At 50.7% G+C, this 12,900-nt stretch overlaps 1 protein-coding gene across 4 annotated transcripts in view; it reads right to left on the reverse strand.

Moving 5' to 3' along the window:
- Positions 1-12,900, reverse strand: part of myt1b (myelin transcription factor 1b) — a 77,964-nt gene that overhangs the window by 10,448 nt on the left and 54,616 nt on the right. For all 4 annotated transcript variants that reach the window (XM_029156853.3, XM_029156852.3, XM_029156851.3 and 1 more), the window contains exons 5-14: positions 11,800-11,854; positions 9,976-10,006; positions 8,783-8,845; positions 7,539-7,912; positions 5,625-6,800; positions 4,432-4,566; positions 3,568-3,658; positions 3,241-3,357; positions 1,128-1,342; positions 835-1,022 (exon numbers count right to left, since the gene is read on the reverse strand). In XM_029156853.3, coding sequence (XP_029012686.1) covers positions 835-1,022; positions 1,128-1,342; positions 3,241-3,357; positions 3,568-3,658; positions 4,432-4,566; positions 5,625-6,800; positions 7,539-7,912; positions 8,783-8,845; positions 9,976-10,006; positions 11,800-11,854 — 2,445 coding nt within the window. The remainder of the gene's footprint in view (positions 1-834; positions 1,023-1,127; positions 1,343-3,240; positions 3,358-3,567; positions 3,659-4,431; positions 4,567-5,624; positions 6,801-7,538; positions 7,913-8,782; positions 8,846-9,975; positions 10,007-11,799; positions 11,855-12,900) is intronic.

Consider the following 12,900-nt stretch of genomic DNA (forward strand, 5'->3'; position numbering starts at 1 on the left):
TTTTATCTTCCTAAAACCCTGTCAGGAAATCGAAAAAATGATGAAGCAGTCACTTTCTCTCCTCTGCGAGGCAAAAAGGCTTTTAAAAATCACAATATGGGGGAAAGTGGTGTTCCAATTACACCTCCTGTGCACCGGGAGGAGAAAGAGCGACTAAGTGAGAGATATAATATAAACAGAGTAAGAGAGAAACGGGGAGACGAGCGCGGGGAGGGAAGCCAGCGAGACGGAGGAGTAAAAAAGGGATGTGAAAAGAAAATGAAAGAAAGAGTGGCAAGGGTGGAGGAAGAGAGTGGGAGATCCGTCCGGCAGATAATGAAAAAAGGCTACCTGGTGGAAAAGTAATCCAGTGAACTGGCAGCCAGCCAAATTCAATAACAACATGAAAAGTGTGTGGGATGGATGGAAGGATGAAAGAGGACGGGTGGAGGTGATGCAACTGCATCTCAACACTCTCCTGTTGCTGTAAGCCAATGCCTCCTGATGATATATTCATGCAGAGTTGATGGGGAGAGAGAAAAAAAAAGGAGCAAAGAGGGGAGAGGGGAGGCACACCCATTGCTTTCCCCTCTCGTCTCACCAGCTGCGGCCTGCAATGTTTCAATCTGCACTACAATCAGATAATAATCTCTTTCTCCGAGTGCTATGGAGAAAAGAACACTTTACAATAATAACAGCCACCACATATGCGCGATTAATTCCATATCTGCAGTTTTGATGGAGCATGATGGCATTATTGCCTAATAATCTCTCATTAGCCCCTTAATAAACACCAATTAAGTCATAAACACACATGGATAACACTTAGCCATATGTTTTCGTGGGTCTGCGCACCTTGTTTTGGGGTTTGGTGCTGAGGTTCTCCGGCTTCTCCCAGCAGCGCGTGGACAGGTTGAGGATGGCGGTGGCGGCCATGTGCGCGGCCTCGGCGTCGTGGGAGTAGTCGTAGGCCAGGGCGGAGCTCTTGCCGTAACCGTGGAGACTCAGGCTGGGCGAGGACGACTTGGGGAACGAGGGCTTAGCTGTGAGACGATCAGATGCCAAGAAGGTGAGACACACGACAGTGGCATCACACCAACAGCAGAGTGTGTTGGAAGAAATATGAAATGCTGTAAGAGAGCTCTTACTCTTGAAGGCTTTGGGTGAGGTTTCGCTGGTGGGCATCTTTGGTGCAAGCATGCGCTTTCCAAACACTTGAGCATCGAAGCTTGCGTAATCGAAGGACACCTTGGAGTACTTCTCCAGCTCCTTGGCCAGGTTGGCGCGGGGCGTGGCGGGCGCCATGTTGGGCCGGTAGCTGCCGTACGGGGGCACCTCCAGCTGCTTCACAAAGCACATGGGCCTGCGAGCGGGAGACAGAACAGGACGTCACGGAGGAGGGGAGACGATGGGAGATTAGAGGCACAGGTGAAATAGAATAGAATAAAACACAATAGGTGATGAGGCGGGGGGATTAAAAGGAGAAGGCCGCAGTAAAGGCGCCACACAATTAAAGCTAAATAGAGAGAGGAGTAAAGAAAAATAGAAAGAGAGAGGGAGGTAGAGTGACATGGAGAGAGTAAAGATAGGGGCAACGGTGTACTTAGCGGGAGAGCAGCAGGATTAAAAGCTCTCTTATCAGCAGAGGGCACATTTGCATGTTGTACAGCATGGAATTTATGAGCTTTAAGCCCTCTCGTTTTCCTGGAGAGCCCGGGCTTTTGTCAGACCTGTTGGCGTAAATCCACTGATAGACCAGGGAGAGAGGAGAGACAAAAAGGGGGAGTGGTGAAGGCGCGGAGGGGGAGGAGGGGGAGGATGGGGCGCTGTCGCCGTCCTCCACCTTTCTTCTTCCTGCCGTATCAGGGTCTCCGCTCTCCGCTCTCCAACCATACGCTCATTAATAAGCTACATGACCTGGCCCGCGGCCGCGACGCTGTGGGGCGGACCTCGCACGTTGGCACACCAATAACACATCTTCACCACAGAGCCACTCGTTTGCCTCTTTAATTAATTCAACCTGGATTCCATCAGGACATGGGCGGCACGAGGAATTCTTCTGCCCTGTACATAACGGACGACCCTCTTTATAACAATCTGAGAAGGAAAAACAAAGCCGGGCTTATTATGTTTTAATCCCGAGCGCTTTGTCCAAGCAGTGATGAGGTTTTCCTGAAGGAAAGCAATTATTTTTCCTATCCCCCGCAATGCCCCTATAACTTGCATAATTAGCTTATCAGCTGCATTATTAATTAAAATACCAACGAGGAAGAGCCTGGACTTGGCATAATACCAGTGTCTGGTTTGTGTTAATTATCATTCTTTGGGCTGTGATCACGCTGCCCGGCTGGTTGGGGAGATGAATAAAGATAAAGAGATCTCAGCGTTTGAGGTGACAGCGATGATTAGGCTGCGGCGCCGGATGCTCCGAGACTTTCTCGTTATAGCGGAGCATTCACGAGGGCCGCGGCAACCAAGGTCGGGGCTGTGGCTTGGTAAAGTAACTAACCTTGAGAAGGACTCAGCTGCGCGGGGCTGCGATTGGAGGAGACAGCTTTTATGTAGGTGAAAGGCTCACTGCGACCAGGCTGCTGCTTTCGCTTCTCGTCATTTATCATTTTATCGACGGCGTATTTAAAGCGACAAAGGGCTCCGGAGTGTTTTCACATGAGATAAAACTATAACTGAACACATCAATTATGAATACGACGGCTTCAAAAGTAAAGTGAGGCGTAAAGAGAAATGAAAAAGCTCCAAACTTTTCCCATAACCTCCAAACAGTTTGTAATACAAGTGCAAAAGCTTCCTGATACGTCCTTTATGCCTCCACATCAGCCACAGCAGTGATGCTAATGCTATGCTAAATTATGTCAATATTTAAACATATACCATCCGTTGTACAGGGAGACAAGGAGACACTAAATCATACATGTACTAAAAAATGTCAATGGTGGCAGCAAAGGAAGGACTGATGATGAATGCAGAGATAACAGTAAAAAGTTTTAATGTTTAAGTGGTAATAAAATGCTAAAACCGATAATTCGTCTTTGTTATTGTTCCTTTTTTAGTCTGCTAATTAGAGGTGAAGTGAAAAAGCCACTATACGCATTATATTTCTTTTTACCCTCTATTTAACCATCTCATTAAAACTGTTATTAATTAAAATGTTCATTTTTGCAGATTCGCTCATCTCGTATTGACTTTCAGAATAAAAGCGTAGAACCTATTTAAAGGTGTCTGGTGTGTTCTCGGACCGCCCACCTCAACACTCTGTCGTTGGGGCTTCCTTTCAGGAGCTCGCCGCCCGGCTGAGGGACGTGCGGCTTGTCGTGGCCCTTGGACAGCTTCTCGGCAGCAGCGATGGGGCATCCGGAAAGGCTGAAGGGGATGAATATGAAACAGAGAGCACGTTGCTGAGCGTGTGAATCTTCATGGGGCCGGTGTGGACTGACGTGAGGTTGCAAATCCCCACGGCTCAGCACCAGGAAGTGTGTGTGTGTGTGTGTGTGTGTGTGTGTGTGTGTGTGTGTGTGTGTGTGTGTGTGTGTGTGTGTGTGTGTGTGTGTGTGCGCGCGCGCGCGCGCGTACCTGCGGTGTGTGTTACGGTTGCTGTTAACGTGGCCCTGACCGGTGCAGCCAGGTGTCGGACACTTCAGCACATTCTCATGCATGGCCAGAACTGAGGACATAATAACACAGTCAGAGAAACTTCAGCTGCCCCCCCCCTCCAGCCCTCCCTCTCAACTATGGCCACATAACAAAATGGTGAATATTACAGCTACTTTCTATTTTTGAACAAAGGGCTGCTAATGAATGGTTATTACAGCCCACTGTGGACTGAGTGAAACACACCCAGGCAGCAGCTCGGCTGCTACCAGCGAAGTTGAGCACCACAGTAGCTTCACTCAGTCCCTAAGTATAAATACAAACAGGAATATGGAGTGAATCTTAATCAGAATTGCTGGAAACTAGACTGCGTTTAATGGGCCTGTAGTCATGGCTACAGGAAGATGGTCGCTGATGTGGAGGAAATGTCTGTACGGTCGCACGGAGAGAGCAAAGATGGGAAGCAGAGCAGAACCAGGGGACTGACGTCTGTTTTGAACTGTGCTGGTTGGTCGGCGCTTTTGACCCGTCAGCTTTTACGTGCTTGACTTTATGAGCAGAGCCAACGGCTTCCACGTGAGCCATTTAGCGGCTACCGAGCTGGATGTTCTGAGCATCTGATGCGCGAGGCTACGGTGACCTCGGTTTCAGTGAGCCCGGATCAGAACACGAACTCCTCACAACCTCAGGAAATCATGATTAAGCCGGCATTAGCGCACTTAGAAGCAGCGAGGAGAGGTCGTGGGCTTCCATCAATGTCACGCTGCCCTTTGTTGTCATCTTTTCTCTCCACATGCTTATTTTCATCTTCTAAGCAGCTGAAAAAATAGAAAAAAACCCACTCACTCTCCGGGGGGATCCTGTCCTTGTGCGGACAGCCTGACAGGCTGCGGTGGTGGGGGTAAAGACCGGTCACGTGACCTGTCCCATCGCAGCCCGGGGTGGGACACTTGCTCTCCCTCTTCTCAGGCCGGCTGCTCTCTGGATGGAGGAGGGGGGAGAAAGGGGTGAGGAAAGTGAAGGAGAGGAGACCAAGGAATGGATAAAGAGGACAAAAGCAAGTGGTTAATGTCATCAGACGGTCTGCTCGGCTGAGCGTGAAATCTAGACATATTTCAGACAAGCGCACAAAAGCAGCACCATCTGTATCCGCGCCTCATCTCTTATGTAGCTCTGTGTGTTTTATGCATTAGATTAAATGCAACTTGCGTGTTTCTGTAAACGCGTGCAGTGATCAAACGCCGCCGACCTATGAAAAACCGGCGCTTTTTTCAAAGGTGAGCTCAGCGAAGCGCCGCCCATGCGTCCTCGGCCCGACGCCCGTCTGACATTTCTGATGCTTGGCGAGAAAACAACACCTGAAAAATACACCCGCAGGAAATCACACCGCTGTAATTTGCCTGTAATTGAAGGTACCCGCTCCTCCCCCGCCGCTGCTGAGGGCGGAGCGGTTAGCGGCGGCGGCCGCGGAGCCGCGAGGAAGGAGCGGGAGGACGGCGCCATGCTCCGCCGGCCTTCAAATTGAATGTTAACGAGACACGCGTCTCCTAATTAGCGCCGAGCAGAACGGGAACTTCACCGCGGGAGCGGGTCGGGGCCAAGGAGAGGGCAGCACTACCAGGCATGTAATCACACTACCGCGGCACTGTGAGGAGCATGACAAGTGGGCCGCGCGCCAAGTGGGAGCAACAAGGCGGCGGACGCACGCGGGCGCGTAAACAAACGCTGCCGGAGGCGCAGCCGGTCGCGTCCCGCCTCTCCGCTCGTCCGTCTATTCGGCTAGAAGTCCTCGTTCCCGCCGCGCGGTGGAGAGGGAAGGACCCGAACGGTGACTCATCGCTGTTTGGTACATTGTGTTTGTTTGTGCGCTCTGCTTCCAGCATCAGGTTAAGGTACGAGTCATCGCCTGTGAAAAGCCACCTACTCGCTGTGCGGTTACCAGGAGCTGTGTGCAGTTCACCACCTGCCTCGGCTCTGAGGCCACGTCGTTATTACAACAGACCTGGGCTCAAACGGAGCTTCTAACAAGAGCGTCCTACCTTTGCCGAAGTAGCTCTTGCGGAGGACGTCCAGGTGCTTGGGCCGGTCCTCCATGGTGAAGTAGCGCTGGTGGTGGATGTCGGGGCCGTGGAGCAGCTCTCTGGGCCCGGCGGGCTTCACCTGCTCCGCCTTCAGGGCGATGGCCTGCTCCAGCAGGCCCAGGTTCCCCCGCGTCATGTCGAACATCTCCGACTCGTCCGTCACCGTGGAGCGCTGCGACAGGCTGTCCTCGTCGTCGCGCTCGTCGTCCCCGTCCAGGTCGTCGAAGTCTCGCTCCTCCGACCTGTCCGACCGGACCTCGATGATCTCGGACGAGGCCAGGGACAAGGCTCTGTGGATCTTATAGCTCTCGCTCCTGGCGATGGGGAAGTAGTCGTGGAGCGGACTGGCCCGGCGGGAGCTGTAGCTTAAAGGAGGGCTGGTCTTGTAGTTCTGCAGTGGACTGGGCTTCTGAGAGTCACACTTGTCAAGGGGACTTGCCCTGTGTGAGTTGTAGTCCTCCAGAGGACTGGCCCTGTGGTCTTCGGTCTTGATGTGTGTTCCCTGAGCTGCTGCGGTGCTGGTGATGGTGCGGACGGCACTTGGCACATCAGAAGCCGACCCAACGCGGTCTTTCCCATCGTTTTCGTCATCCTCCTCTTCCGCTACTGAAGTGTCCTGCCTCTGCTGTGCTAGCGCTACCATTTCCTCCTCCTCCTCCTCCTCCTCCGCCTCCTCCTCTTCATCTTTGATCTGATCATGGTGGTCGTCTTTGATCACATACTGGTGGTTCACCTGGCTCATGTGCTTGTCTGTGTCTTTGCGCTCCCCTTCCTCTTCCTCTTCCTCTTCAGACACATCCTTATGCAGAGCAGATGACTCCGCCGGTCCTTGAACTCTGTGAACTGCCTCCTCCTCCTCCTCCTCCTCCTCCTCCTCCTCTTCCCCCACATTCACGTCCCCCTCCTGCTCGTCCTTTACTTCTTCACCCCCTTCGGCTGCCACAGTGACATCCTCCCCAGTCTCCATAGCAACAGACTGCTGGATGGCCACAGTTGTAGCATTGTTGTCAGAGACCCGGCCGAGGTGGAGGAGAGAGTTGGCCACGTCTTCGGCGCTCTGAAAGGGAGACTGACACTCCTCGGGCGCAGGTGGCGCTGCTCCGGGCTCCGGCTCCACGATCACACATTCCTCCTCTGCGGTAAACGAAGATAAAGAAGTCAGAGCGGCGACACAGAGGAAGGCGTGAGTCATGCAGCGAGCGAAGGCTGCTGTCAGCAATACCTTTGTCATCGCAGGCCTCATCTTCCTGCCAAGTCATTTACAGCGAGCTCACAAAACCAAAGCGCAAAGTGTGACAGTGTGTAGATGCAGGGAGCTTGTGCACTTTATCAGTCAACACGAGGCTGCACCTGCAGCACTGACCAGGACTTCTGGCAACTTTATGCGTTTGTTCTCAGATATTTGTATTGCATTTGCATCTGCATTTGGACTGTCTTGTATAATAATAATATATAATAATAATCAAAAGATGCACAAGCGACGCGCATTTGTGTCACAGATTAAAGGGAAGGTTGATAAAGTCCGGTCTCGTCATTTTGCGGAAGCCTCAGACTGACTGTTATCTCAGTCTCTGCTGCTTTGATTTTGAACTCCTCTTTAATCCGTCTTGTGTGAAGCTCCTCACATTTATAGAGGTGCTAAACTAAATCACTGGAGTTTCCCTCTTAATCTCTAGATTATGGTTTTGATTGCGTTATTAATCATTTAATCTCTACAATGATCTACTTGCTGCTTTCAGGAGCACAGGGCACATATTTAAAGGAACTGATTAAAAGTTATCAAAAAGATGAAGACAAAGTAGCCAATGTTCACATTTGAGAACATTTTTTGCATCCTGCCTAATAAAGATGAGGTGAAGACGTATCCAATACCTTCATGAGCGGCGAAGGCGTTCTCCTTTTTCTGATATGTGTCCTCCTCCTCCTCAGCCTCCTGTTGACTGTGTGTCTCCACTTCCTGTCCGTTCGTGTGTCCGTTCTGCGTCAGGTCCTCTGTCGCCTCCACGCTGGCGTCCTCGGCGCCCTCCGTCTCCTCCTTCTCCTGCTCCTTGGTCTCTCCTGCTTTCTCTCCGTCTCTCTCCCCCTCGCCGTCGGCCTCGCTGCTGGCGTCGCTCTCGGTGCTGAAGCCCTCGTCCAAGGCCAGCTTCAGCGGATGGGACTTCCTCTTGGAGAGCGGCCGCTCCGCTTCCTGCTCGGCCTCCGCCTCCTCCAGACGGCGCTTTCTGGCTATGGGGCAACCCAGAACGCTGACGGAGGCGGGGGGGGGGAGAAAAGAGTCATTAATACCAAGCAGGGGTGTGACTGGAAGTGGCAGGTACACCAACATGTCCAGTTTAATGCCTTGCATCCATGAGTCGTGAGCGAGTAGAAAAATGATAGAGTGACATGGAGAAGGATGGAGCGGTTGTTCCAGCAGAGGGAATGGGGTGACACAGTGGCCTGAGGGGGGCGCCATGCTCGCTCACTCAGACATCACAACCAATCTCAGCCAATTGACTGGAACGTTTAATGAAGAACTCGTATGGAGAGGCGGGCGGGCAAGGCAGCGGAGGGTGAAATCCAATAAACTCCCTCTTACTCTCACCTGGGAGACGCCGAGGGAGATTGAGAGACGATCTATAAACAAAGTGCATCTGAAATTGGCCGCTGAATGAATACACATGTAAACAGATAGCTAATATCTGCCCCTCAATAAAGAGGAGTCACCAGCTGGTGAGCTGCCCCCGAGTCCCGCAGGGTCCCCGAGGGCGGGCGGCACCAATGAGGCGTGGAAGGAAGGGGAAATGAAAGAAAATTTTTCTGCTGTCCCCTGAAAACTTTATCACTAAAACTTTAAGCATTGAACCAGTTATTAAACAAAATTATATCACAAATATTTTTTTTTGTTTCTGTGAGGTTGTCAGAATAAAACAATGAAGATTTGAATTTGATCTGAGATTTACAGGTGCTGGTGGAGTGCCCAGCTAACAGTTTCCCCCTTCTTTGCAGCCGTTATGCTAAGCTACGCTAACTATAATTTAATAGGATCTCAGGCAAGATGGATGCTTTGGGTCAGAGAGGACGAGGAGGACAGACAGAGAAGGACAAACAGAGGGTGGGTCTTTAATCTGTCCTACCTTCTGTGTCGTGAGTATCTCCCACTGATATGGCCAGAGCCATTGCATCCAGGGGTGGGGCAGCTGGATGAGATGGATGGAGGTTAGAGATACTGCATGTTTAAGACACGGCGCATTTTAGGTCTTATGCAGAAGCAATGATAAGGAAAACCTCAGCAGAGACATGCAAGGTGAGCACACATGACACAAACGCACAGGCCGCTCCCCTCCCGTGCCCTTCCAGCAGACACTCATAATGCATGAATGCAGGTGGCATCAAGCCGCGGAGAACATAATATTGTCTGTCGTACATCAACCCTGGCCTATATCCTGTTACTATGAGCGATAAGGATCAGCCGAGACCTGCTGTAATTTCCCCCTGCTCTGCTCTCCTCACCAGTCATCATCATCATCGGGTCTCGCTCCGCTCTTCTTTCTCTCTTTTCACCCTCTCCTCTGGCTCACGTTGCTGTGACCCCTCAGGACAGCTCATTTCAATTCTCATTAACTTCCCGCAGCAATTGCCCTTTATTACTCCGATTATCCTTATTAATAATTTCGCTTATTAAAAAACGCTGCATTTGCATTTTAAATGAGATGCTCTCTGGCCTCCTCACTGTTTTAATACACAGGCGCACGGGTTACTGTGAAGTGCCGAGCACGGATCAATGTTTGGAGGTGAAGTGTGGCAAAATGCGAGAGCGTGAAAAAAATATTTTTTGGAGGGTGACCAGGAGGGAGGACGGTGGGCTTGATGAACACAGAGGCGCTGTGAGCCACCCCTGGGTGGGAAGAAGAGATGGGAGGAATGGGAAGGAGCCGTCGGATGATAGGCCATGAAAAAAGTAAATAATCGCCATTCACCATCCTCTCCCCTCACGGTGTATCCTTCGATTGGACAACAAAAAGACCATACACCCCCTTCAGTGCATCTACTCTATGTTCATAGCAGGAAATAGCAAAAGGCTGTGAGAGATCAATACCAGCCTGTTGGAGGCACTGACCATGAGCTGAGAGGTGCTGATGGTAAAAAAATAAAATATTATACAAGAAGCACCGAGAGTGAGTGTATGAGAGCTGGAGGGGTGTGTGTGTGTGTGGGGGTGGTGGTGGTGGTGGTGGGGGGGGGGGGGGGGGGTGGGGGGGGGGGGGGGTGCTGCACATTAAAGAACTTTATGAAAGGGGTTTGCACAAACATGAAGATGTTTTCTCACCTCAGCTCTTGTCCTACGAGCTCAATAGGAACTGAGAAAATAAGGGAGAGAGAGAGTGAGAGAGAGAGAGAGAGAGAGAGAGAGAGAGAGAGAGAGAGGGTGGGGGAGAAGAAAGACACAGGGGGGAGAACAAAGGTGAACGTTCGCTCAAAAAGCTGTGCTGCTAAAAGAAACTCCGATCAATAAATCACAAATGCATATGAATCCCATGAGGCCTTCTCATCGCAGCTTACACACTGCTGACTGCATGGTGATGGTGGTGGTGTGTGTGGGGGGGGGGGGGGGAGCAAACACCGGGCTCACATACGAGGGCGCACTCGTACACGCAAACAAACGCACACGGCGTCTGCTCCAACAACAACACATGAACACGGGCACCACGGAAGCATCCACACAGAGAAACACCTAAATCAGCCAAACTGCATAACGCTGTTCAGAAAAACTGACAATTAAATGCAGACTTCAGCAATAAAACGTGATTAATTGTTGCACTTTAGTTATCATAATTGGCAAAATGAAATTAAAAGGAAAACTGCCGTCATCAGGAGAAAGAAACAGCACTTCTTCCTGGGACAACTCAGGGTAATAGCCTTGAAAACATAAATCAAGCTTTACTCGCAAACAACACACACACACACACACACACACACACACACACACACACACACACACACACACACACACACACACAGGCTCTGGGCTGGTTATAGGCATTGATTGGGAGTTGAGAGATAGAATGACTTTGGAGAAATATCCTATTTTCATTTGGAGCAAATAAGAAAACAATACCATCCTGGAGAATTCAGTTTGGGCTCCGATATCACGTGCATTAATCACATGTCAGAATGACCCCGGGTATCAAGATACATTAGGAGCACACACACACACACACACACAGCGTGCGTGTGCGTTTCTCCAACTTTCATCATGCACTTGAAATGACTGGGCGCCTTAGTGAACGCCCTATGAACTGCTGCGCTGCCGTCTCACTTCTAAACATCAAACACATCTGCACACACGCAAACAAATCACATCTTCTTTACTGTATGAACACACGCACGTGGACACGAATACCAGCATGCGGTTATTCGACAAATCGAGAGCATCATGACTGTGTGCTCCTTATTGTACGTGTACCTGAGCACGTTCTCATGTATGTAAAGGGCAGCTGTAGCTCTGACGTTTCTCTTAAATAGCTCTTTATACTAGTACAAGGTTGTCTGGAGCGTTTGTGAGCGTAAAATGATCAACTTATTGACAATATAAGTCTGTGATGGAGTGTGAGGTGCGTCGCAAATGAAACGTGGCCCATGTTCTCGGCGCTTTGAGACGATCTGTGACTCGCCAGGCCTCAGCGGAGGAGCAGGAGGTAAAAATAACCCATACAGCATTAATGAAGCCTCATCCTGCACTGCACAACAAGTCTGATGAAAACAGATGAAATGTTATCCAGGATGACCTGAATAGCGAACTTCTATTGTGCACATTGTTTTTGATCGGGGTCTGAGTCATAACCATGACGCTCATTGACACTGCAATAACTTTTTTTCCGCGGCACCATGAACCTTTTGAGGAACCGGGCTCTAATTTTAGCTCCGGGGCATTTGAGTTAATATATTTAACGTTTCTGGGGCCACGGCTCCGCTGCACAAATGCAAATTGAACTCCCTCGAAGACTTTCACCCAAGGGAACGATCCTGATTTTACATTCTGCGAAGGGAAAGTATACTTCCTAGTGGAAGGACCAGCTGCTTTTACTGAATATCTAAAAGGAGGAGGGAACTGGGACTAAACGGTGCATGATGTGACGTGGACAACACTCACCTCTGATTCCCTTGGACCGCGTGCGAGTCCGCTTGTCTTCGCCCTCTACACTCATCTGAGGCGGAGAAGAGAGAGAAAGGAGGAGAATGTGAGTGAGCAGAGGAAGAAGCAGGACCAACATTCTGTCAGACATCTGCTGTTAATCTGCCGTCTTTCACCCACTTCAAAAGAACTAATGTTCCCACTCAAACGCACCAAAGGCAACGCTAACGCAAGGCGACAAACGTATCTGTGATTCAAACAAAACGCCACCGCCGCGTCTCCCATCCCTCCTCACCCCGTTTCTGCCTTGTCCGCGCCTGGCTTCATTAGGAAGCGGACGCGAGGACGCCTGAACGGCGCGGAAAGTGAAAACAAACCCCGTCGTTGCAGCTACTTCTCGCATCTGTCCCCTGCCATCACCCGACGCACACCTCCCGGCCCTCTCCCTATAATTTCCTGCACCCGAATGCTCCGTGATTGTACGCCGCGCGGAGGCAAAAGGCGACGCCCCCACGGAGGCCGCAGCCCCGGCAAGCGGAGGGAGCGACAATCATAACCACGCTGACAATAATAATGAAGCAGAAACACAGAGGCCACTGAAAAGCCACTGTGTTATCCCTTTTAAGACGAGGTGCGTGTGTGTGTGCGCCTACTCCTGCCTTAGCTTTTAAGTCACAATAGAGCAGGTGTTAACCCTGCCGCCTCAAACGCACACATACGCGCATGCATATTGACCCTGGGCCACGCCTCCTCAGCGCTGCCTCTCCACGCTCGCCGCTGCTCTCAGTGCACTCTAAAGCTATCAGATGCTTTTTAGACACAATGGAGCCATTAGCTTTGATTACTGGACTCTGGGCTTTTTTTATATATATATCTCAGGTCTCCCCTCGCTTTCTCTCTCTCTGTGTCGCACTTCCTCCCTCCTGTAATCCCCCCCTCCAAACTACCCCTTTATCCCTATTTGCCTACACCTCCCCCTATCCATGCCCAGGCACTTAGCTGCTTTGTTGCTCCTCTATAGTCAAGTTGGCACAGCCACAGTGGGATTCAAACACGGGTCCCTGTTCCTCGTCTCTTTTTCTCCCTCTCTCTATTTGGCATTGCCCCTTTCCTGCTAAT

The sequence above is a fragment of the Betta splendens genome, chromosome 7 (assembly GCF_900634795.4).
Source record: "Betta splendens chromosome 7, fBetSpl5.4, whole genome shotgun sequence".
NCBI classification, from domain to species: domain Eukaryota; kingdom Metazoa; phylum Chordata; class Actinopteri; order Anabantiformes; family Osphronemidae; genus Betta; species Betta splendens.